Source organism: Maniola jurtina, chromosome 19 (assembly GCF_905333055.1).
Source record: "Maniola jurtina chromosome 19, ilManJurt1.1, whole genome shotgun sequence".
Classification (NCBI taxonomy): domain Eukaryota; kingdom Metazoa; phylum Arthropoda; class Insecta; order Lepidoptera; family Nymphalidae; genus Maniola; species Maniola jurtina.
Window position 1 is genome coordinate 12,907,489 of NC_060047.1, and position 27,295 is coordinate 12,934,783.

Genomic DNA, 27,295 nt, shown 5'->3' on the forward strand with positions numbered 1-27,295 from the left:
AATTTTTTTAAACCAGCATTGATTTAATAGGTGTATCAATAATTATTAGTACCTATTCGTGTATCAAGATCAAGAAACATGGGTTAGTTGTAGGTTACTTAAGGAAGTTTATTATTTATTATTTATTAAGTTACCACTTATCATGTTATTCACACATGTTTTTCAATCTGTAGTATTCAGGTAGAAAAATAAATAAAACAGTAAAAATATAAATAAAACCAATTTATTTTATAGAAATAGAAAGATTTAAGTACCATTTGCATAATATACATTATGTACATTTAAAATAAAAATATTGTAATAGACAATTTGGGGTAGGTATGTATTTTTAATTTATCTATACATAGATATTTATAATAATAACGATAGAGTCGAGCTTAAATTATACAATTTGTTGCTATTACAACTAAGATAAATACCCATTTATACCTGTGTAAAACTTAAAATCTACAATTATTTACATAATATAGCTAAATATATCGACAACTGCAAGGGAAAACATCGTATCTCATTTTTTGTAACTTTAAAGGAAAGCGCGTCAAAAAATTAAAAAGTTCTTATAAACTATCGAACTTTGAAATGTATGTCAACACGAGAAAATCTACACCTTCGTGTAGTTTATATGTCATTATTATAAGTATTTTATGGTTTTTTGTGAGTTACAAATATTTTCCACATAATATGTAAACAAATAATTTTAAAATGGCATTGTAACTCAGACATACAATTCAGTCTTGTGTGTTAATATTTAGAAAAAAATTGTAAGTCTGACATACAATGCCTGGGGGTAATACGTAAGACAATTTAATTTGAATTTTTTGTTTACAAAGAATATAATTGTAACTCAAAATCGATAAAAAGTGAATTACGATGTTTTTCCTTGCAGGTGTCGATATAGAATAATAGCATCATTCACACGAGTCTTAATTATATAGTTATACTTCTATTTCTATGGTAGGATAATTTTATTTCTATAATCTTTATTATTATCTTTTAAACTGGTCTAAGAATAACTATTCATACCGGCATAACGTCATGAAAAATACCTCTTGAAAGTGAAAGAGATATAATATTATGCATGGGCGTTGTACTTTCCTATATCGCGAGAAGCGATTGTTGACTGACAAACGAATAGCGCGGCGGTACAGACACCACGGCCATCACGTCTTCTTGTACCACCAAATCGATGGATATAACAATATGACCCACTAAAATTTGTGTGTGTTTTTCACACTATGTTTAAGTTAAGTTAGTCTTTAAGTTTTATATTTTATATTTTAAGTTTTATTTATTTTTTAAGTTTTATATTTTAAGCGTGTTTTGTATTACCTGTATATTGATCCAATGAATAAATTTAATTCTATTCTATTCTAAAATATGTGCCGTGATAGCCTAGTGGTTAAGACATCCGCCTCCTACTCAGAAGGTCTGGATTCGATGCTGGACATGCACCTCTAACTTTTTGGAGTTAGATAATAATTTATGTGCGTTATAAGCAATGAAATAAAAGAAAATATCGCGAGAGAACCTGCATGCCCAAGAGTTCTCCATAACGTTCTCAAAGGTTGTATGTTTTTTCCATTCCATCAGCCTGTATGCGTCCACTGCTGGACATAGGCCTTTCCAAGAGCGCGCCACCAAACACGGTCCTCCGCCTTCCTCATCCACCCGCTCCCCGCCATCTTTTTCAGGTCATCGACCCAGCGGGCTGGAGATCGTCCCACAAAGGTTATAAGTGAAGTCTGCTTGAAATAATGCTAATTCGTACTATAGGCCAGCGTGGCGGACTACGGTCTAAGCCATTCTGACAAAAGACCCGTTCTCAGGCAATGGGATGATCAATGATCATGATAATATGACATTAATATGTAGCATATGGATATGCTCAAGTCGATTTAAATATCAACTCAGAATTGAGGTCGGACAGTATAACCACTGTGCCACAGCGGTTCATTCAAAGTTCAGACGTACTTACAACATAATATTGTGTTGGCTATTTTATTGTTGATTTAATTACATAAAGCGTAAAGTAGGTATAATAAAAATTGAAATGAAAAGATTTCTTATCAATTACCTACTGATAAGCGTATCATGTGAACATTTATAGTTAAAACACATATTGTATTAAATGTCATTAAATATATTTTATATACAATAGATTTTGAGTCGTTTTCGGTTTGAAGTGACTTTATAGGACTCCAATTTATCAAATTCTTTAATCCAATTTGTAAAGATAGTTATTTTATGAAACAAACGGAATATTACCCTATTTAAATGCTAAGCTGCACGACTTCACACCTGCTAATTTCAACAATAACGTTGGCATACTCTTTCCACGGAAAGAAGTTAGTATAGGGCTCTCTCTGTTACGTAATCCCATATAAAGACAAAGTCAAAAAACTCCGTGGACGATAGCCATTTTGAGTAATCAACCAATCGTAAACATTTTTTCAAAATAATAAATAATCAATTAAACATTTTTTAAAATAATAAATTCAATAATAATAAATAATGAAAAATAATAAATTCGAAAATGTTTTATAAAACATTCGAGATTCAATTCGAAACTATAGTTTCGTTTGTGATTGGTTAGTGCATCAAAATAATATACGCTCACTGAGTTTTTTGGCGCTGTCATTTGTATGGGATTACGCCTAATATAGAAAGAGTCCTATAATAACTATTTTCCCGTGGATAGAGTATAAAGCTACGAAGTTTTCATCGTGAGTGAAGATGGCGAGAGGAGCCTATTTATCATTTAATAGCATTTGACTAGGGTAACATTTTTGTAACTGTATCACTGAGTATCTTGCGAATATTCAGTCTTCTGCATAATATACTAATAGCACACACAATAGCTATTATGTCACTGATCACACACACCACTTTAACGTTTCCATCTTCCCTCGTGTGGGCTTAGGTCATGGTGGCTGCGGGTGTGCGTGCGCGTGCATGGGCACGGACGCCGCATGTCAAAGCGCATGCGCGTGCGCATGATGCGGCGGGGGAGGTGCGTGTGTGTGTGGTAGCCCGTGCTGCGCGCTGGCTGCGTGCTGCCGGCCCTGGGACAAAGAGCATAGGTTAGAAAGACAGAATAAGTGTTTCTTTGGTACCACAGAAAGTACAGATAAAATAATAATAATATTTTGAAGTGACAACGTCTTATAATTCGTTAGAGCCGGCTGCACGCACGAAAAACATGACTCATGCGGCGTTACCTCGCTCTGAGGCGTTCCATGTAAGGCTTGAAGTGCAAGCGAGAGCGCGGAACGAGCGACAAAGAAGCACAATCGGCCTTTGTTGTCACGTTCAACTATCGTCAGTAAACCGACTTTACAGACAACCAATTTTTTTCGAAATAAGATGCGTGGTGGTTACTTTCTTTCGTTTTATTAAAATTGTCACAGTAACGAGGGGTAAGTGAGAAAACGGTGATATTCGCTCAATCGTAGAAATGCGAAGATTTTTGTCCACGTGTCGGAAACTGGCTGGTACAATCATTGTATCTTGGAACATATTATATTATGTGGTACTCGGAAAGAAAACTATTAGCGTGATCCACGCGTCCCTTTCAAAGGAGTTGATGAGTTGGGGTACATCCCGGGGAAGGACATAAGCTAATTTTTGCCCTGGAAAATCGAAGAGTTCCTACAGGATTTTAAAAAACCGAAATCCACGCGGGTGAAGCTGCGGGCGTCCTCTCGTTTATTATAACTTTGTTACTACCTACAATTTTGGTACAAGAAAAATAAAAATAAATAAATAATCATGACTCTTATTTAAATGAATACTGACAAAGTAAACGTGCAGGTATGTGGTAGGTTATCCTCAGAAGAGTCGATCATGTGATGAAGTACCAACCTGCAGGTAGACATAGTAGTCGTAGGGCTGATGCAGCGGCCAACATCGCTGCGGAGGCACGGGGTACAGGGGCGGTACGGGGTACAGCGCGCCCCCCAGCTTGTTGCGCAGTATCCTGCTGATGCTGGAGACGGAGGGCACGTTGTACTTGTCGCACACGCCGTCCGCCAGCAGTCTGTCGCGGATCTCCCACGCGAATATGCCGGGATCTTTGGCTTTCAGCTGCTTGATGTATGACACCACCTGGTGACAAAGTCAGGGTACAGAACACTGTGTCAGGAAACCTAATTTTTATAAGGTAGGACCTTGAAGATGAGACAAGAATTGTTCAATTTTAAGGAGTTTCAGATAAATTATCAAGAACTACTTACTGAGCTCACAGAGTTTAGATTAGAGTATGTGACATTATTAATCATAATGCAAAACATAAATACAGTAGTTTTGGAAAGATGGATCAGATACAACTATCTTTAACTATCTATAAAATCCAAAAATAGTTGGTTTAGCATTTTAGCTAGAGGCAGAAATGAGGGGTACACAACTGACGGAGTACGGACTAATAGATATTTGGAAAACTAAATAGCCTTTGGGGGAATCAATCATGATGTATTGATGTTCTTGATATGATGTTATTGTATTATAGGTTTGACGATTCAAAAGCACTTGAAAAATTTAATTGAATAAAACTATTTTGATTTTTCAATTCTGCATTTAGAGAGAGTTACAGTATAACCCTGAAACTTGTATATTATGAAGATAGATATGAAGATACCTTAGGGGTGGTGACTCGAGGCTTGGAGCCACCAATAGCGCCAGGTAGGATAGAACCAGTCTCGTGGTACCGCGCCAGGATTTTGGAAACGCAGCCGTGGGATACCCGGAGTTGTCGACTTATATCACAAGGCCTGCAATAATAAAGTTACTTTAAAAAAAAACATTAAATTAAGTTACATTAAGTACCTATTTTTTCTCTCATTTATTTATTTTTCACATTTTATCCTATTTTTAAACAATAAAATAACAAAAACAACAAAAAATAACAGAAAGAACAAAAAATAAAATAACATCAACAACAAAATCAATAAATGACAGAAACAAAATAACATAAACAACAAAAAACTAAAGTAACGGAAAAAAAAACATTGAATAAAAATATGATAAAATGGATCCCACTGGCAACAGGGTACCTATTATTATTACATACATCCAATATTATGATTATTAGTTAAATTTATAATCCTGAATTTTCTTCTTCAAAGTTGATTCTCTAACTCTTATTGTTTTCTGTATTTTTATGGAAAAAATTGTTTTTTTTTTTAACCTTTTCTCAAATGGTTTTTCTAAACCCATGCCTGGGGTACCCATTGCGCTGGCATCGTTACTGACCTGATCCCCAACTGCGCCAGCTCCACAATCCTCAGTCTGACGGCGTTGGGCAGTGGTCTGCCGTTGACGAACACTCCGCCCAGCTGGTTGACCTCGCCATACTGCTGGGCGCCGGCGCCCATGCCAGGGTTGCCCATTGCGCTGGCATTGTTACTGACCTGATTCCCAACTGCGCCAGCTCCACAATCCTCAGTCTGACGGCGTTGGGCAGTGGTCTGCCGTTGACGAACACTCCGCCCAGCTGGTTGACCTCGCCATACTGCTGGGCGCCGGCGCCCATGCCAGGGTTGCCCATTGCGCTGGCATTGTTACTGACCTGATTCCCAACTGCGCCAGCTCCACAATCCTCAGTCTGACGGCGTTGGGCAGTGGTCTGCCGTTGACGAACACTCCGCCCAGCTGGTTGACCTCGCCATACTGCTGGGCGCCGGCGCCCATGCCAGGGTTGCCCATTGCGCTGGCATTGGGATCTATGGGCAAGCAGAAGAAATTTTAAAATTCCTCCAAAAAAATATATCTACCTACTCGTACGCGCCATAAAGCTAATATCTGTAATTCTGCATACATAAGCCTAATTACTCGAGCGTTCTTCAACAAACACCCAGATTACAAACACGACAACAAAACAACAGATGGGTAATACATCAGCGAGTTGCAAATTAGTCGTCGCTCCCACTCTGTAGCAACATTCGTATCTTGTTGTTTTGTCGCTGGCTTGTCATTGATGAGACATGGATCCAAAATAGATGTCAGCTATCCGAAGCTTTATCTCCATGTTCTTGTCAGATGTTAGAGTTAATGCTTAGATTAGAATTTAGAGGCTGAAATACCTAGTGCATTAATGGGTCTATTGTCAGCGATATAAATGTTCTGCTAGATGCGGCGCTTCATAGTAACAACATGTTCCACCAAACATCAATATCCACACAGATGCCAATCGTAATCCGCTTTAGACGCAGTCTAACAAGATCTAACAGTGAGTAATAATCCAATAGGAACCTAATTCCTTGCGACTTGGTACTATACAACACTAGCTTCTCCTTTCAGCAAAGGTTGCCTGGTAGAGATTGCTCTAAGCAATAAGGCCGCCTTTGCACACAATTGTTTTTCTGTTTTCTTCTTTCTGTGTTGCGTTCCTTTACATGTGTTTTTGTGTGCAATAAAGACTTCTATCTATCTGTCTAACTTTATAAATATGATCCGAGAATCGAACAGGACCTCGTAAGTCGTTATCTGCAGTTGAACATGCTAGAGTCCAACGAGGCAACCCTACCTTATGCCTATTGTGAGTTGTCCGTCCGTGCGCGGCTATCATTAGAGATTATTACTACTAGAATACTGTAATTGAGCTTAGCAGTATAGGTATCCTTGGACGAATACGAAAAAGTGGTAAAGTAAAATTTTGAAACAAAATAAAAATATTTTAGGGTAAGAAACTCTACCTTCTGCGTGTTTTATTCTGACGCGCACTTGATCGGTTAGTAACAAAACAAAAGTGTGTAGGTAATACATCACCGAGGTGCAAATTAGTGGTCGCACCCACAATGTCGGGTCTTATCTCGCAGTTAATGTTGTCTTGTTGGTCGCCTGCAACTTGTCACCGCGACGCGCGATGTCTGAAATAAACTTCCACGGGTGTAATTCATTGCCCAACATGTTTAGGATTGTCAGCGTCAGTATTAACTTATTGGGTGTCTTCGTCTAACTTAAAACGTTTAAATAAGTATCTTCCGTTTTAAAATGATACTTATTTATTTAGTTTAGGTGTTTTCCTAAAGTTTCTTCGTGAAATTTTCCTTTTCCAATTTTTCGAACTTATGCAGTTTTTCTTCTAAACTTTGCGCTGAACAAGATCAATGAAATCCAAACTTGAATTGGTCGTACATGTCTACCTAACTTTATAACCACATTCATACCTACCGCTGTAAAAGCTACCGCAAAAGCTGTGATAGCCTGGTAAACGCTGTGATAGCCTAGTGGTTAGAACGTCCGCCTCCTAATCGGAGGTCGGGAGTTCGATCCCGGGCACGCACTAATAACTTTTTAGTTATGTGCGTTTTAAGCAATTAAATATCACTTGCTTTAACGGTGAAGGAAAACATCGTGAGGAAACCTGCATGTCTGAGTGTTCTCCATGTTCTCAAAGATGTCTGAAGTCTGCCAATCTGCATTGGGCCGGCGTGGCAGACTATGGCCTAAACCCTTCTCATTCTGAGAGGAGACCCGTACTCAATAGTGGGGCGGAAATGGGTTGATCACATACCTACCTAACCTTTTACCGTATAGTTACAAGCTTCAGGTACTTAGTAAAAATCTTATCTTCCTATTACTTCTCAGTTCTCACGTTATCTTATTATTTACTTACTTATGGTTGTTAATTATTTTAAATTTGAATTTGGCTTTAGGTAGACAAATTTTCATTCAAACGATCTAATTTCACAGGATTTTCACTGGTCGTTATAGTAAATCACTCTGCCTATCTAAAAGCCGATTGAAAAGTGACCCCTTTTTAACAAAGTCTATAAAATAGGAGTTAGGTTCCGTCGAACCTTCGCAAAAGAGTGTAAAGTCGCCCACAATGTCACTTCAAAGGTGGGTGTCGGATATCAGAGGGCCGGCCTGACGTCACTTCAGCATGTGTCCACAAGTTTATAGGAATTATGATTTGTGGAGATTCGAGAAAATCGTGTTTATATTAGTTTGAATTATTTATTTTACCTACTTTTTCATTTAAAGGGCGGTCTTCAGTTTAGTTTCACGCCGGCTGTTCTCAGAAGAAACTGCTTCATAAGTATGTTAGTATAATGCAAAATTTTAGTGTAGAGCATAGGTATTATTGTGCTTCATTGGTAGGTATTAAGTACTTAATGTAAGTATATTAAAGAACAATCATTAAAGCAATATAACACGTTGGCATAAACATGATGTTTTTTAAAGGCGCGCTTACATTTAAACCAAAAAAGTTTTCGAGCTCCAAATTAACCATCTGTACAACACATAACATACAACAAATACATTAACTGTCAATACGAAAAATTGGTTTATTTTAAACATGTATTCTGAAAGATTTATTGTGGTAAGGTAATATCCTATTGTGGTAAGTTTAGCACTTGAAATCTTAAATTTTTTGATTTTTGTGAGAGCGCGGCCTTAAGTTTTACTTTTTCATTCTTCCCTTATTAGTCTCTATTTTTGCGTTATAGAGAGAACCTTCTAACTTAAATACTAGAATTCACGGTTTCAGCTGATAGTTTTCTCAATTTTCCAGACATAGCGGTTTGAACTGTAGGTAAGATACGTTTGATACCTATTTCCAAGGAATAAAAACTATTATAAACCGCTTTACTTCCACGTCATGGACTTCTGAAAAGTAACGCCTGCTTCTATACAATATTTGATATTATGTCAGTCAGACAGTCTCTCCTTGTAAGATATGGATTGTCTTGGCATTTGCGCTTGTCCACATGTGTTCATGCGCAAACGCCGCCGCCGCGCCCACTGCCCCTGTTCCGAGCTTTTAACTAACGCCGGCGCTGAAGTTTTTATTTCAATTCTCATAATTCGTAATCGTCATCTTTTGTTGAAAAAACCGGCCAAGTGCGAGTCAGACTCGCGCACCGAGGGGTAATGGGGTATTTTTTCCGTCATTTTGCACGATAAATCAAATCAAAAACTATTATAACTATCTATAAAAATAAACAAAAATCTGTTTTAGAATGTACCTACAGGCTACAGGTAAAGCCCTTTCGTATTAAATTGCTATATTGAACCTACTTTAAAGTTGAAAATACTAATATTATATTTTGTTCATGAACACATTTTTTTTGTAACCACAAATTCGCGGTTTTCGGATTTTTCCTTTAGGTACTTATGCTATAAAACTTACGTACCTGCCAAATCTCATTATTCTAGGTCAACGGGAAGTACCCTATAGGTTTTCTTGGCAGACACAACAGACGGATAGACGGACAGACAAACAACAAAGTGATCCTACAAGGGTTCCGTTTTTCCTTTTGAGGTACGGAACCCTAAAAAATATCTAAGTACCTATATAATAATACAAGTATGTATATAGATCACTAGTAATTAGTGATCTAGTATTACCACGGTCGGTTGCCTTGGTTACAACACCTTGGTATTTGTTCCATGTGTGTTGTTTTATTCATAAGGTGAAGGCTCCAAAGCTGATAAGAACACTTGCAGAAACTTGCTACGTCCCTTCAATGTTGTTATAACCGGTTTTGACATACCTATTTCTTAAAATATTATAACAGAATACTTTCAAACATTGCCAGTAAAGTAAGTTGTAAACCACTAACAGCCAACGCAAGTATTATTTAAAGTCAGGAGTGAGTGTTACGGCTGGGCTTGGGCGCCCCGCCCTAACACGTGCGCGTGCGCAAGTTCCGTGAAAACTCTATAGTCTCTTAAAAACATCAAACACAACAACTTCGCGGGAGGTCACTTAGCATGTAACAATAATACAGTTAATAGCTACAAACATCCATAATTCCATATTAATATTATAAATGCGAAAGTGTGTCTGTGTGTTTGTCTGTCTGCTACGTTTTCACGGCTAAACCACTGAACCAATTTTAATGTTTGGTACAGAGTTACCTTATATATCCCAGGGACGGACACAGGCTTTTATCCCGGAAAATCAAAATCAAAGAGTTCATACGGGATTCTTAAAGTTAAGGGTCTATTAGTTTAACCGATTTATATGAAGTTTGGTACAGAGGTAAGTAGCTTACGCCCCTGAAATTGAATTCGTCAACTTTTTATCGCGGAAAAGCAAAGAGCTCCCACGGGATTTCTATAAAACCTAAATCCATGCGGACGAAGTTGCGGGCATCGTCTAGTGTTATAATAATTTAAGAGACACATTTTAAAAATTATTTCTTTATTTTTAATGCACAAAATTAGAGTGACTCTAGGTTCCTCAATGGTGTATTTCAGACGTTTGAAATATAACCCATGGGAGCAGTTCAAAGCTCACGGCCGTATCTGGGCCGCCGGGCACGCCTCTTCCCATCCGCTTTTGGCCTGTAGGCAAAGTTACACATGAAAAAAACACCATTCTAATATCAACGTGATCAACCTATCGCTGAATCACTACTGAGCACGGGTCTCCTCTCAAAATTGTCGGACATAGGCCTCCTCATGCGCACGCTACAAAGGTCAAGTTTAGCTACATTCAAATCCAAAAAGATTTATTTCTAGCTATAAAATCGGTCATTTTCATAACAAAACAAATCACCTTTTTCAAAATAAAATGATAGATAAAACAGCTAACGTTAATTTAATACAATTTACGTATCATCAAAAACCTATTTTATTTTCACACGTTTCATTTCCAATTTAGAGTTTAAAAGAATTCCACAACAAATATATAGCTGTAGAATAAAGAATAAACTGAAGATTAATTGTAATTTCAGGAACTGGATCGTTAATGATCCATTGCCGCCTTTGTTCTTGCCCAAACTCCGGCGTCTCAAACGCGGCAAGCGATATATTTGACGCGATATGAAACCACTTGAAACTTGTGAAGTCCCACGAATTAATGATCGCTCATTGATATATGTAAAACCCAAGACATACAAGACATACAGACTAAACTATTTTATGACAGCAAAATTCCAAAAAATTGGAGCTTTTGTTTGCTGTCATAAACAGCTGTTATTTCGTAAACAGATGGATAAATAACTACAAAAGAGAAATCGTTTCTGCCAACTTGATTCAATGTATTTTCAAAGGATTTTATAATTTGAAAGACAAATTTTCAATGGATTTCGTAGGACAAAATCAAAAATATATATTAAAATATACTGAAAATGTACTTATTGAATTGGAATATTTGGATAATTCTTGGTAGGACATCACAGAAGCATTAATAAAATATGATAGCTGAGTTTATACATACCTCTACAAGAATACATTTTCAAGACTGTAGACTAGCAATTCATAAAAAAACCAGCAAGCCCTGGCATATCTATTAAATAAATAGACAAAAAACTGTTTTACGTAAGTATATAATAAGTTTTATTCGTGCAATGTGCTTGAATATAATGCTGAAAACCGCATACTTAGACGCAAAATTAGAAGCTTTAAAACCAATTAATATTTCATTTCATATTCATAATCATGAAAGAAGAAAAGAGTTAAAAGACACAAAAAACGGATGACTTTATCGTGGAAAAAGACCCTGGTGAAAGTTAAGGCACGGTGTATCTAGTGTGCTTTATATCAATAGGATCGTTATATTCGCCGAAAACACTAGTAACTGTCAACGGCGAGTCGTCAAAGGAGCGTCGTAAATTACGCGCAAAGAAAGATATTTCCCGCCTTGAGTTGTTGTTCTTGTTCCACGCGAAGCTTTCCCAATAGCTCCGTCTCGCTCCAAAACCAATTAGTTAAAACTCAAAGAAACCGATTCAAAGAGTCGATTTAATGTTTATAGAGCTGTATCATCAACATCAAACATCGATAAAAAAATACTGAAATTATAACTAAACAGTTTTAAGCACTGCCGTCCTTTAACTAAAAAGCCGTTACGTGCCAAAACTATTTTTTGAGTTATCGCCGAAAAATGTGATTTAAAAAAAAGATTGCTACGTATGAAAAAAGCTAAAAACTAACTAAAGCCCTTGGCCCTTGAAGCGTTCTTTATTAGTTTAAAATAATGAGGAGCTGGTTAACAAAACAATTGTTTTGCCTTTAATCCGGATGTTTTGGTCCATTGGATACAAATCTGAACTCATTTCCAAGCGAAAAGCCCTAAAACTGCTAAAATCGAGTCTGTTGAATTTTAACAAAACAAAACAAATTTTAACTTATTTCTAAGCAAAACGACTTAAAACTGTACTAAAACCTTGTCCTTTCTTGATTTCGATCAAAATGTTAAACTTAATTAAAATAAAATTAATAGCTTTCATTCAGCTGTTTGTAAAATGTAAAATTTTATTTCATATAAATACTTGCACCGTTTTGATCGCCAGTTGCTTAATTGTATGTCATATCACATTAATAGAGACTACTCGAGTCATCAGATTCTACTTTAGATTTATTTCACGTGTTAGCTTAACCACACTTATCACATTAAAAAAAAATAATGTAATGAATAAGTATAAGTCGTACAGATCCATCCAATAAGGCTCCAAAAATATAAAATCATCGATAAAACTGTCCCATCTCTACAAGACAGATATCGGTGTGGATATGCACATTGATCGTCGTTCTATCCGTCTTGCCTTGCCTCGTGAATAATTTCTATGCGTTTAACATTTAGTTCCTTTTATTATATTAATTATTATTATTATCTCCTGAGATTACCAAATAATCTGAACATTTCTTTATAATATCTTAACGGCAGGTCCCTAGTAGTAATTTATATCGATGGTTTGGTTTACGATTCCTATTAGATTGCCACTTTTGTCCATATCTGTACTTATGGTCGCCTAAGATCTAGCTTATCTTATTAACGTTTATATATCGGGTTTCCTCACAATGTTTTCCTTCACCGTTAAAACAAGTGAAAATTTTACACAAGTGTAGGTAAAATTTATAACAACCCCGACATGTGAAGGTTACAGTAACTAGAAAAGAGCTAATAACTTTCAAACGGCTGAACCGATTTTCTTGGATTATAGCAAAGAACACTCTCGAACAAGCCACCTTTCAAACAAAAAAAAAACTAAATTAAAATCGGTTCATTAGTTTAGGAACTACGGATGCCGCAGACAGGTACACAGATACACACGTCAATCTTATAACACCCCTCTTTTTGGGTCGGGGGTTAAAAATAAACTTAGTACGTCCATATCTGTTGGTGATTATAACAACAATTTAATTTTAAACGCTTTTTTCAGCAATCCAGCGTTCTTTCAGGCTGAAATACGATAACCACAAGAATGGCACACAATTATTTTCGACTGTCATCGCATCTCATATTTACGACAGTAAACACTTGTCGACAAAAATATTAATTGGCATCACTTTAAAATAAATTCTTGGACAAAAGAACCAAATCATCAAAGACCGTGAAATATAAATATTTCGATGTTATGACAAAAACTTATGACACAGTAAACTTTATAATTTAGGTAGCGCACCTTTTTCATAGAATAGATGTGACAATTTTGTGATAAGATGACAACTGTATTATGCTTTTGTTATTTTTAACACTACGTCGAAGAGTTTATTTGTAGAAGAGTTCTGTTAGTCAGCGGCCTGAAATCCTATTTGCGAAACTATTGTTAAACGTGTTAAAATAAAGGTTCTCAAAAAAAAAGCCTAGTATTATAACAATATTTTGTCCTTCTGAAAATGTATTATCCATTGAATTCTGATAATTTTTTATGTTAGTAGGTATTTAACTCGATACAACAGCAAAAAAAATTTTTCGAGATCCCCACTTTTTAGGATGTCGTCAAGTCGAGTTTTTCGTATAAAATGTAGCCATGTCACCCGGGCCATAATAACGAATCGATTAACATTTCATTCATCAAAATCCGTTCAGTAGTTTAGGCGCTACGGTGGAACACACATAAATACAAACCTACATACATACATAGAATGCTAAAATCACAACTCTTCCTTTTGACTTTGCCGTAAATAATTTCAATGTTTAAACCCCCGACCCAAAAAGAGGGGTGTTATAAGTTTGACGTGTTTATCTGTGTATCTATGTATCTGTGTATCTGTCTGTGGCATCGTAGCTTCTAAACTACTGAACCGATTTTAATTTAGTTTTTTTTTGTTTGAAGGATGGCTTAATCGAGAGCTATACATCGAAGAAAATCGGTTCAGCCGTTTGAAAGTTATCAGCTCTTTTCTAGTTACTTGTAACCTTCACTTGTCGGGGGTGTTATAAATTTTCAATTTACACTTGTAAATACATAATTCATAAATTGCGAAACCTGCAGGATTGTATGTTAACTGTAGGTATATTGTGTATACCTATGTTATAGGTCTTGTATTATTTTCACTTCGCAATAGGTTGAGTTGTAATCAAAGCTACATGTAATTTACATTACAAATGAAATCAAGTCTGAGCTCGTTAGTGTTATCGCCGATCCGGCTGTTACGTCACTTGCGAGTAACGACCGATTTTACGGCTTTCGGCCATTTTCTGTTCGTTTTTGGCCAACGATTTCAGCTTCCGGTTTCATTTTACAAATGGAATAAAGGATTGAAATCTTAGAAGGATCGGATTACTATACGTATGCTCGGGCTCAAATGTATTTGACAATTTCAAGTGCTTACAGTTTATAAAAGTTAGGCAGCCTAGAATGGTAAAGATAGGCGATAGGGATGATGGCTACTAGTTAAATCAGCGACTTTTTATCAAACGTCAAAACGCTCGCTTAGTAAAAGCACAGTGTAAAAGGGAGCTTTTGTATGAAATACACATATTTTGACGTAATTTGACGACTTTTTTAGTTAAATCGATAATTTAAAATTGTAAGCAAACTTAAAACTAACAGCGAACGTGGGTTTTACGAATTTTAGCCTAAATTAGTATATAATTTTAGTTTATCTATACTAATATTATAAAGAGGTAAAGTTTGACAGTTTGTTTGGAGGAAATAATCTCTGGAACTACTGAACCGATTTTGAAAATTCTTTCACCAGTAGAAAGCTATTCCTGAGTGACATAGGCTATAATTTATTTTCAAAAAAATTACAGATCCCTACGAAAATTGTAATAAACTACTCGTGCGAAGCCGGAGCGAGTCGCTAGTAAGAGATAATTTATTTTTGACATAGGTATCATCCCTATTATCGAAGTACTAATTAATATGAAATTCTATCTGTATGGAAATCCTGGTCAAGGGAAGTCTTAATTCATTGACATTTACGAGGACTTGAGCACATGTGCAGCACACATTCCTTATTACGAACTACATACAGCTTAAAATAAGAACAAGTTGCCTCTGCCTCGTAGCCTCTTCGTAGCATTGGCCTCTGTTTGTTTATACCACAGATATTTATTTATCTAAGCGTTGGAAGATAGGATAAATCAAATAATTTGCGATGAGTCAAAGAAAAAGCAATTTGACTGCTCTAATGTCAATTATTGACACGCTATGTTCATCACAGAGATATTGATTCCTCCTACATCACTTCGATTAAGAGGAAAAGTGATATGCGCACCGTGGCCTCTGGGTGAGCACTCTTTATTCCTATTATACCGAAAAATCAGCCACTGCACCGGTACAAGGTCAGGCCCCTTTTAAGTGTTTTTTATTTAAATAAAATACCTGCCAGGAGAGCATAGCAACACAGAGATACCCCAACTATCCACTGCCATTATGCAGCGAAGTAAGTTGCGGTACATACAGTTGTACTAACTTCATTTTCTACCACCAAATAAAGAAAGTCTTTTAGCGACAAATCAAATGCCTATTTAGATCGATAAATAATCCACTGCTCAAGTTCCAAAGACCATTTGTTTTGATACCAACTGTAGCTTACATGAATAAAGAACCAGGAGACTATTATAGCACAGGAAGCATTTCAATTATTGAGGCTAGACTCGGCCCTATAAGGGTTATTCCATACAAAACTCTTTGCACAAGAGCATATTTATTAAGTCAGTTTTAGCCCTAGAAGATAAATAATTATACATAATTATAGGCTACTTTTTATCCCGGGAAAACAATGAGTTCCCACGGGATTTTTATAAACATATATCCACGGGAACGAAGTCGCGGGCACCAGCTAGTAAAAGAATATTTTCTCTTCTTGAATGAAATGAAAACAAGCTGGCAATAGCCGCTCTATTTTTAAGACAACTTGAGTAAATCTCGTCGGCTTGGGCGTAAGGCAGACACTCGTTTGGCCAAGGTTAAGGGCCCGGCCACACACGTCGAGAAGTCGCCGCCAAACGGCCCGCTAAGCAAACAGCTACCGACTGGCGACTGCCCACTTGACGTGAGGCTTTCATTGTCACCACACGAGGATTCTATGACCACTGACTATACCTACCTTTGACTTATCCATACTAGTCCATACTTCCATAGTGATATTATAAATGCGAAAGTGTGTCTGTCTGTCTGCTAGCTTTTCCCGGCCCCAACAGCTTAACCGATTTTGATGAAATTTGGTACAGAGTTAGCTTACATCCTGGGGACGGACATAGGCTACTTTTTATCCCGGAAAATCAAAACGTTCCCACAGGATTTATAAAACCTAAATCCACGCGGACGAATTCGCGGGCATCATCTAGTAGAATTATAAGGTGATACCCGCGACTTCATCCACATAAGTTTCAGTTTTTTAAAAATCCCGTGGGAACTCTAAGATAAAATAGCATAACAAAATATTAAAAGTAGCTTAGGTCTCTTTCCTGGATGTAAGTACTTAAGCTATCTCTGTGTATCTACCACCTCAAAATTAGATAGGCTGACAGACAGACCGAAACATATTCATATTTGTAACATTAGTAGGTACCGACTTACATAACGTCGCTAATGTATTTTTTTAGGTTTTTAATTTTTGATGTAATTTTGTTTGGTCTTAAAAGGCGTGTGCACATCTAGAAATCCGTGACATAATCCTTTAAGATATGTGATACCTATTGATCTATATTTTTATAATTATTAATTAATATGAATGAGTATTTGATATTAGTATGGATAATTTACTTCCGTGGTGGCACGTGGCACACGTCACGGGTATATCGATATAATTAGCGGGCTATGAGTTACGACGGAACACACCGACAAACTCACGCTTATGGGGGTTAATGAGGGCAGCTGGAGGTGACGTATTGCGCCTCTCACGCCGCGAGCTGTCACTGTGGACATTTCGCGTCATTTGTCAAGAGGGCGGAGGAAGGGCTTTGAACATCACAATATTTTTCCCTCTTTGACACGTCTTGATGGTTAAACTTTAAAACTGCTATTAGCATCTATCGACTATTTGATTTTTAGAATATGATAGGATTGGATGGACACTTTTATACATTTAAAAAAAAATTAGCCTTTGACTACCTTTGTTACAGTTTTGTTTGGATTGATAGGTAGGTACTTACCTAAATAAGTAAATAACTTTACACTAATAATAATCAAAATAGACAATTTCTGATTTTATTATAATAAGTCTTCGTACGATTCTATAGGGGGGCCTTAATGAAACAATTCCGATAAGCCTTCAACTTTGACTTGACTCTCGATTTTTAGGGTTCCGTACCCGAAGCATGCCAATGGAACCTTATTACTAAGCCTCCACTATTCGTCCGTCTGTCCGACTATCTGTAATAGGTAGAGTTGAATTTTCCACAGAGTGTGTATTTCTATTACCACTATAAAAACAAATATATAATAAAAAATCAAGATGTCTAATTTCAAAACAAATTAAGTACTTACTTTAAAAAATTGAACAATTAAAAAAAATATTAAAAAGTAGGTACATAGTGTTATATCATCTTGTACAATGGTACGGACTATAGAACCCATTCTGTGCGAGTCCGACTCGCGCTTGACCGGTTTTTAGGGTTCCGTACCTCAAAATGCTAAAAGGAACTCTTATAGGATATCTTTGCTGTCTGTCTGTCTGTATGTCTAACTTTCCGTCTCTCTGTTTGTCGCGTCTGTCAAGAAAACCTATAGGGTACTTTCCCTCGATCTAGAATGTCCTAGAACCCTGAAATTTGGCAGGTAGGAAGGTCTTATAGCACAAGTAAAGGGAAAATCTGAAAACCGTGACTTTGTGGTTACATCACAAAAAAAAATGTGTTCATTTATAGTATATAATAATTAGTATTTTCAAAGTAAGATAACTATACAAAGTGAAGTATCGTAATATGAAAGGGCTTTACTTGTACATTCTAAGCAGATTTTTATGCATAATCGTTTTTGATTCATCGTGCAAATTTTTTAAAGATACACGAGTACGGAACCCTCAGTGCGCGAGTCTGGTCGCACTTAGCCGGTTTTTTATTATAATTCTAACTGTTATCTGGCGTTATTTCTGTTATCACTATACACGTGCTATTATAATCATATGTTTAATAGGTAATTATGTCTTTACCAAAATACATAATATAAGGTACAATACCTAATCGTAGAACAATATTTAGGTACCTACTTGAAGAATAGATTTGTCTTTAATTTAGTTGTATGCTTCGAAAATATATTTTTACATAACCTCCTTTTTTGAGATCGGTTAATAAGTTGGTCTATATAATATACTTAACAGGTTATTTTAAAAAGTTCCGTGTTCGGTTCCGATAAACCAAATTAAAAACTGCGCCCGAATTCAGTTCCGATACAACCACCTCTGTAACAGCTTCAATATCTTTTAAACTTACGTTGTACGTGAGATCTCTAGTGCAGCTCTCCGCTGGATCACTATAATATAACTCGGAGCCTCAATAGTTCAACCGGTAAAGGAGTGGACTGAAAACCGAAAGGTCGAGCGACGGTTCAAACCCCGCCCGTTGCACTATTGTCGTACCTACTCCTAGCACAAGCCTGACGCTTAGTTGGAGAGGAAAGGGGAATATTAGGTAGTCATTTAACATGGCTAATATTCTTTTTAGAAAAAAAAAACTATTGGCTACGGAACCCTAACTTAATATACGTGTTCTGACTTCTGACTGAAAACTACAAGGCTCGCAGTTCCCCGCCCGTCAATTTGTTAGGCCGTGGCAGGTTTATAGGGTAGCGAGCGATTTTGATTAGTCGCGCTATTCTTAGACATCCGCACACCACACTGCAGACTATTATAACTGCACAGCTGGACGCGCCCTAACCTCTCCCATACCGAGCATTCCTTGCGGACATATTTTGGATTTTTACAATTTCTTATTTGTAGAGTTAGGGGGATTATGGTATGTGGGTGTAACAAAGTTTTCAGTAGAAACCACAATGCTTGTAGTTCTCCGCCCGTCAATGTTCAGACTGACAGACGGACGGACGGATGGACAGCGGAGACTTAGTTAAAGCGTCCCGTTGGCACCCATCGTGTACGGCACCCTGAACTAAAAACTAAAGAGCTTGACTGCCAGCGTACACGCTGCAGACGAGCTGCATGGGTAGAGGCTGATCCACACCTGCGCAGGCGCACAAACCGTGCACACAACGCGCATCATAAGAACATAATGTAAATGTGTCCACGACTGGTTTGTGTGTGGTTATAGTGCATATAAGTCACAGCATGCATTCGTGACATTTTGGGAGTGAGTACAAACATCCAAAATAATATTATAAATGCGAAAGTGTGTCTTTCTGTCTGTCTGCTACGTTTTCACGGCTCAACCGCTGAACCGATTTAATGGCTACAGAGTTAGCTTACATCCCGGGGACGGACATACTTTTATCCTGGAAAATCAAAGAGTTCTTAAGGGATTCTTAAGGGACTATCCGTTTAACCGATTTATATTAAAAGTACATAGGTAGCTTACGCCCCAGAAATTGACTTCGGCAATTTATTATCACGGAAAAGCAAAGAGTGCCCACGGGATTTTTTAAAAACCTAAATCCACGCGGACGGAGTTGCGGGCATCATCTAGTCATAATATACATGTCCGCGATATGCACGTTCGCATGGAGACAGTGACATGTCCATAGCTGTTTGATGCGCGTTGTGTGCAAGGTGCGTGCGCATGCGCAGATGTGGATCAGGGTTCAGGGTAGGTAGATACGTGCCTACTATGCGCAGTCGGTTAGCGGTTAGTGGAGTGGAGTGGAGTGGACGTGTGTGTTTGCGCACGCATTAGCCGCGCGCCGAGTCAACAGCGTAATGGCGACAAACAATGCGCGGCTACTGATTGTCAACGGAGGATGCCTTTATACGCTTGACTATGTCGTTCACTCGGCTTTGCTTCATTCAGATTAGACATAAAAATAGAAAGATGATTTTTTTAAATAACAATCAAACATACAAAATACAAATAGAAATATTTTTTATTCAAATAAACAAGTAGGTAGGTACCTACGTACTCTTGAATCATCAAATGTATCTCCCGCTGGTTCGGAATTCGTTTCCATAACTACCGAGCAAGAAACTTTCTTCAAGAAATTCCTTCCTCTTCCAGATTCTTTCTTCTATCGGGCTCTATCCATGCGCCATGGGTAGAGAGAAAACCTATTCTTCAAGTTAGAATCAGCGGTTATAGCTGTATGTTGGTGTCAGTTTAACCTTTTGATGTAGGTAAATGTATATATTTAAAAAATTGTGGTTTAAGTATACCTAACCTAGATATCGATAGTAAATTAATATTATCTATACCGCATAGGCTCATTTAGAGTCGTTCAGTGATGCTGTCCGTCAGGGTTGATCCCTCAGGCAATAGGAACCTACTGGCTGCCGAGACTGAGATTATTGAGTTAAGGTAAGCATTGCTCTTATGCCTCTATGCACGCCACTAAATAGCCGTGACATATTATTATATTGCGTTTGTTTGTAAGTCTTGACACGTAGGTATATGGATAACCTTGTTATGTATTACATAATCCTGGCAATGATCATATTATTATTGCAAAACGAAAAAAAATTCGCAGCATTTTTTTTTATATGATGACGTGAAGTGTGTGCTGTCCAAGATCACGTTGAGCTTTTTGAAGAGCTTTTTTAGGGTTCTGTATGTATGTACGGTACAGTGTAAGGTGCCAACGAGACGGGACCCTATTATTAAGCCTCCGCGGTCCACGCGTCTGTCCGTCCGTCCGTCTATCTGTTAGCGGTCTGTATCTCAAGAGAGTTGAAATTTTCAGAATGTGTGTCAACAAATCCATATCCATACTTCCATATCCATATCCATATTAATATTATAAATGCGAAAGTGTGTCTGTCTGTTTGTCTGCCTGTCTGCTACCTTTTCACGGTCCAACAGTTTAACCGATTCTGACGAAATTTGGTACAGGGTTAGCTTATATCCCTCGGACGGACATAGGCTACTTTTCATCCCGGAAAATCAAAGAGTTCCCACGGGATTTCTGAAAACCCATCTGCTTAACCGATTTGTATAAAATTATTCCGAGGTAGCTTACGTCCCTGTGATTGACATAGGCAACTTTTTATCCCGGAAAATCAAACAGTTCGCATGGGATCTTTAGAAACTTAAATCCACGCGGACAAACGGTTAAAAACACATACAAAGCAGAACAAAATATACGAAGGTAGGTAAAATTTGGCGGCCTTATCGCCGTCGGAAAATCAAAATCTTCAACCCGTAGTGCGGTGAAAAGTGCGCCGAATGTTTGTCGATACTCGATAATTCGGTCTCGACTTTCGGTAGCGGGACAGCACGCTCTTTGGAAAACCAAACGCAAAGCGAGCGCAAGTGACATGCCGTGTAGTTGATGGCGCTACTCGCTTAAACAAATAGAGCCGCTTTTTCTGATGCATTTGTTTGTTTTTAAGGCTTATGAACAAATGGAGTACGTTACTTATGTACGAAGTTACTCACTAGCTACTCATTAGCCCGGGATTGTCGGGTATCTTTTTAGAAAATATTTCTTACAGCAACTAAAATGCTAAGTGCTAACTAGAAGCTAAGTAACTAGTAATAAATATTTTGAAATAATATTAACTAACTAAATGAAAAACAACTAAGTACTTCATAGCCAAAAAATAAAAAGAAATTCAATAATACTATGAGTAGATATTTATACGCAGTCTGGTAGGTAATTTTAACTTCATCATTATTTTCATGTTACAATACTTATTTTTAAATAAGTACTTACAAATAATTTAACCAACTTCAAAATACAGGTCAAACGCTAACCTAACCGTCCATTGCTCTTCCCCGCAGTCGGGTAAAAAGGGGGAGGCCAATTCTAAGCGTATTTTTTTAGTACCTATCGTTCGTCCACAACTCCGAAGCCTTCCCTCAGACCAAAACTTGCACTTGGCCAATTACAACTTGTCAAACTTTAAAACTTTCAATGTTGCAAAATGGTCAAAAGTTAAATTCGCAATGGCGACAGAGAAATAGTCGAAGCGCCAGAACGCTGAGCAGAAGTTCAAATAACGAATAATGTTTCACTCTGTCAATTAGTTTGTTTGCAGAGCCGATGTTTGAGCAAAGAGCTACTTTGATTTTTTCATCACCCTCTAAATATTATGGTCCTTATATCACTTGGGATAAGGGTTTGTGTCGTTATGAAGTATTTAGTTTGTGACCACAGCTGCCAAGTATCGTTTTACGTAGCCACCGATTTGTACCTAAATTCGTTCTTAAACTAATCGTATTAAACATATTGTAGGCCTTTTGACTCCTTTCACGTGACAGGTCGAGATGGCAATCGGAGTATGAGACCGGGGGACGCCCCGCACACCCGTAAGTATACGTCGCCACTCACCTGCACTATACTTATATGACTAAATACTCAGAATCATTCTGAGTACTTTACAATTAATAAAAAACCGGCCAAGTACGAGTCAGACTCGCGTACCGAGGGTTCCGTGCTTTGAAAATTGAAAATACTAAGTATTTGTCCATAATACATTTTAATATTTTTTCGACGTAACTACAAAGTCACGGTTTTCAGATTTTTCTTTTACTTGTGCTACAAGACGTACCTACCTGCCAAATTTCATGATTCTAGATCAACGGGAAGTATCTACGCTATAGGTTTTCTTGACAGACACGACAGACGGAGAGACAGACAGACAGACAACAAAGTGTTTCTGTAAGGGTTCCGTTTTTCCTTTTGAGGTAAGGAACCCTAAAAAGGAAAAATTATTTAAGTTCTTTTGTTTGTCTGTGTAAAGTAAGCCGAGCCAGCAATATTAGGGCTAAGCTAAGCAGCGATTGTTTTTTCAATATATTTTTTGACGACCGGTAGCCGCGGCGTGTTTGCGCGTCGTCGGCCGAGCAAACAAGTGCCTGCGAGCGACGACAGGCAAACAGACGAGATTGTTTGCCGCCTCTAGTAACTGTGCCTGGAGGGACGTTGGACCTTTGTGGCGAAATACATTAGCCTAATTAAATTCATACTATCCATACTATCATATTATAAATGCAAAAGTGTGTCTGCCTGTTTGCTAGCTTTTCGCGGCCCAATAGTTTAACCGATTTTGATGAAATTTTGTACAGAGTTAGCTTACATCCCGGGCACAGACATAGGCTACTTTTTATACCGGAAAATAAAAGAGTTCCCACGGGATTCTTAAAGCTTCATCCATTTTATAAGTATATTTGGTTCAGAGGTAGGTAGCTTGCGTTCTGAAAACTGGAGGTATATTTCTACCGGAGATTTTTATTTGCACAGTTATATAAATAACTCAATAAGCCTTAAATAATAAAATTAATCATCGTAATATTTATCTAAGTATTAATAGAAGCCCCTAATCAATCAAACTCTACAATATTGGGCGCGGATGTTTATAAAGATTTCTAATTAAAATGTCGTATTGATACGGCGTGGACTATTTATTAATAATGATTAATAATTAACGAGTATTGGCTCGTGTCCACGATAAGTGCGCGTAACGATAGCGTTATTACAGATTTTATCGACTTCGCCTCTATAAGTAGATACAACACTAACCACTCTATTCTGAATGTAGTATAGAAGCAGGCGTTATTTTGCGGAAGTCCATGACATACAAGGAACCAAAAGCTTAATTTGCTATAATCCGCCAAACCAAAGAAATCTATATGATGCAACATGCACCGCCCGCCCTCCCACTGATACACATGCAGGTGAAGCCAGCCACCAAGCAAGCCACACGCACCACCACCTGCATGCAGCACCACACAAATCCCAACACCACTCGACGCACGTTTCGCCCCGACACCGGAGCATCCTCAGGAGATGTAGACCTTACAATGCCTAATTACAAAGTTAATTTTTTGGTGGCTGGCTTTTCCTGCACGTTTATCAGTGGGAGGGCGGGCGGTGCATGTCGCATGCTGCATGTTGCATCATACAGATTTCTTTGGTTTGGCGGATTATAGCAAATTAAGCTTTTGGTTCCTTATACCTATTCTGAATGTTTTATATTCTATGAATCGGTCGTTTCAAGAACCGCTTTTTTAAAAGTAAGTAGGTACCTACTCAATAAAAACTGTTTCATTCAAAAGTAAAAGAATTTTGAAGGACTTGATTTTGACGTTGTTTATCGCGATAATTATGGCGTTTTAGGGCATTGACGTTAACCTTATTATAGCCGCACATAAGAAGTTGTAAACAACTTCCAAGTCAGAGAAATAGCTAAACTACCTAACGTTATCGACCAATCTAATTTATTTTCAATAAGTCTCATTAAGCACGCTTTAACAGCCGCTTTAGCAGTAGTGACGGGAAGTTATCGCTATCGATAACCCTCGGCGGCCTCTGCACCGCGATAACCGCTCCGTCTTGCTGCACTTGCGTGTGCGTAGCCGCAGCGACTTAAATACACATAACATGCTATTTTTAATATAAATCGATAATGTTGTAAAGTATACACTTTAACACTATTTAAGTAATAGTACGCACTATACTTTAAAAAAAATCGCGTACATTTTTTTAAATGAGTATCTTAATTTTTATGGAACTTTTAGACTCACCAGCACGTAGAATAAATAACAATCCTATATGGAATACAAAAGATACAACTGCAGAAATATTACTGCCTGATTGTAGAATTTTATTAGTTCAATAATCCATACTTCCATACTTGTTATAATATAAATGCGAAAGTGTGTCTGTCTGTCTATCTGCTACGTTTTCACGGCTCGTACAGAGTTAGCTTACATTCCGGAGATTGACATAGACTACTTTTTATCATTAATTAAAAAGTTGCCACGGGATTCTGTTCAACCGACTTATAACAAAGGCAAAGAGGTAGCTTACCCACGGAAATTGACTTCGGCAACTTTTTATCCCGGCAAAGCAAAGAGTTGCCACGGGATTTTTAGAAAACCCAAATCCACGCGGACGGATTCGCGGGCATCATCTAGTAAGTAATAAACGATTTGAAACCTTCCGTTGACGGTTGACGGGAGGCTAAATACATAGATTCGGAATCGCATACAGGCTAAATATGACGATTGACACCAATAAGTTCATAGAACAATTTCACGCTTGACTAGTAGACGGTGAATGAGTGACGCATGCGCCGACCCTCTGCGACCCTGGCGTGATAACTCGAGGCCCTTTGCCCGGGGGTGACTGATAACTGCGTAGGTATATCTTACACGTGTTCCGATGGACTGTAGGCAAAATAATGAGTAAGGAGGGGTAAGGATGGGGAACGTGGAAAAGGAATTGCCCTCCCCGCGAACCCTAGCCCTCGGGAGGATCTGTGGATAATGGACATGGAGCGGTCTATCGTTCACTGTGTGGTGCTCTGGTTGATTTGCGTGCTGTGGCTCCGGCATACCTCTAAAGGTGTATGGGAGCACGTAGAGTCCCAGTTGTGGACCTGCTGCGGCGGACATTCGCTGACGGAGTAACGAGGTGTTTTCGATCCCTTGTGCTCAGCGGTTGGATGGAACTTCGTGAGGTTTTAGTCGGTAGGAGTCCGACATAACCACGGTGCTCCCCCGTTTCCGGTGGTTTCCATGACGGATTTTCCTCACGAAAAAAAGGCAGCAGGTACTACTTATTAAAGCCATGGGCAGTGCTTTTATGCCTCTATGACCTGCACGCTACTGGATTTCATGTACGTTAAGTCTCCCTTATACTCGTACCTACGTTTGGGACTATACCGTCGCTGTTGGAAAGCAGAGTCTACCAAGAGCTAGCAAGAAATTCAGCAATTAGTTAGAGATAGGTATTATACCTACCCTTCCTTTACTTTTTTTGTAGACGCGGAGTGAAAAAAGTCATATCCTAGAAGAATGTTATGTAGAAGACGGGAGAGGGCGACCACAGAAAAGCTGCATGGATAACGTGAAAGACGATATGCGTGTAAAAGGGGTGGGCAATACTTACCTATGTTGACGAGTGACAGAAGTGAGTTGAAGAAGAAGGTTATATGTTGATTGGTTACACCACGGACTTAGCGAGGGATACGTCCGCTGGTCTATCGCAATCAGGACAATTTCTTAGGTGATAAGACTTTAGCAACTAGCATTATACGGAACCATACTTTATGGGTGTTCTGACTTCTGAATTCTGATAAGCATTTGGTTAGTTTCAATTTCATCTTATTAATTAACTAGATGGTACCCATGACTTCGTCCGCATGGATTTAGGTTTTTAAAAATCATCTGGGAACTGCTTTTTCGGGCTAGAAATGCATTTCTGGGACGCAAGCTATATCTGTACCAAATTTCATATAAATCGGTTTAACGGATGGGTCTTTAAGCATCCCGTGGGAACTCTTCGATTTTCCGGGATGAAAAGAAGCCTATGTCCGTCCCCGGGATGTAAGCTAACTCTATACTCAACAAAATCGGTTAAACTGTTGGGCCGTGAAAAGCTAGCAGACAGCCAGGCAGACAGACAGACAGACAGATTTCGCATTTACAATATTAGTATGGATTATTGGCAGAATGTGTTCCTACCTGCTTCCATGGCATATCCCGCAGCGGCGGCCGCAGCGTGCAGGGCGCCATACTCCTTGCCGTCCATTCCGCCCAGCATCATGGCGACACTGTACTCACATGCCCCACGCTACCCCTTATCACCCCTACCCCTATCTTTAACCCTATCTCTACCACGTCTATCAATGCTTCTTCGTAGATGTCTCTATCTGTTATACCGTGAATTTCTTTCTTTGCCTAGGACTTTATCAATAGGTATTTCTTCATAGGGGTTTCTCTCTATACTCTATTTTTTTAAAGTTAACGGCTATAGCTTACCATCTCTACCTTCCTTTTTAACTCTACTTCTATCTCTTCTTTCTATCGTATCAAGAAGATTGTATCCCACCAAAAACATTTCATGTAAAAAGGTTGCCAAGACTCACAAGTTCATAATGCTTTCACTGTTAAAAAGTTATGAGATCTCTAGTAGAGCCAAGCCCCTAGCTGAGCTTAGAATTGCGCTGCCCATGGGACCTATCCCAAGTCCAAAGTATATAGCTCTTAAATGCTTTTGAGTATATCACATTTATAACAATAAAGAACAAATAACTCTACTTATAAGCTCTGATTTTACAA

The 27,295-nt window shown here is 38.1% G+C and overlaps 1 protein-coding gene and 1 long non-coding RNA gene across 3 annotated transcripts; one reads left to right on the plus strand and one right to left on the minus strand.

Annotated features, from left to right (window-relative positions):
- Positions 1-1,597: 1,597 nt before the first annotated feature.
- Positions 1,598-12,790, plus strand: LOC123874975. The gene is made up of 3 exons (XR_006798050.1): positions 1,598-1,717; positions 7,840-7,843; positions 12,780-12,790. It is a non-coding gene; the product is annotated as an uncharacterized LOC123874975 (long non-coding RNA).
- Positions 1,716-27,054, minus strand: LOC123874964 (paired box protein Pax-1-like). Of its 2 annotated transcripts, XM_045920564.1 has the most exons (5): positions 26,699-27,054; positions 5,564-5,717; positions 4,634-4,766; positions 3,862-4,104; positions 1,716-3,062 (listed from the first exon to the last, which is right to left on the minus strand). In XM_045920564.1, the coding sequence occupies exons 1-5, from the start codon at positions 26,778-26,780 to the stop codon at positions 2,973-2,975; spliced, it is 702 nt and encodes a 233-aa protein (XP_045776520.1). In that variant the 5' UTR covers positions 26,781-27,054; the 3' UTR covers positions 1,716-2,972. The 2 variants fall into 2 exon arrangements, with proteins under 2 accessions (XP_045776520.1, XP_045776518.1); XM_045920562.1 differs by lacking the exons at positions 5,564-5,717; positions 26,699-27,054 and adding an exon at positions 5,248-5,391.
- Positions 27,055-27,295: the final 241 nt, after the last annotated feature.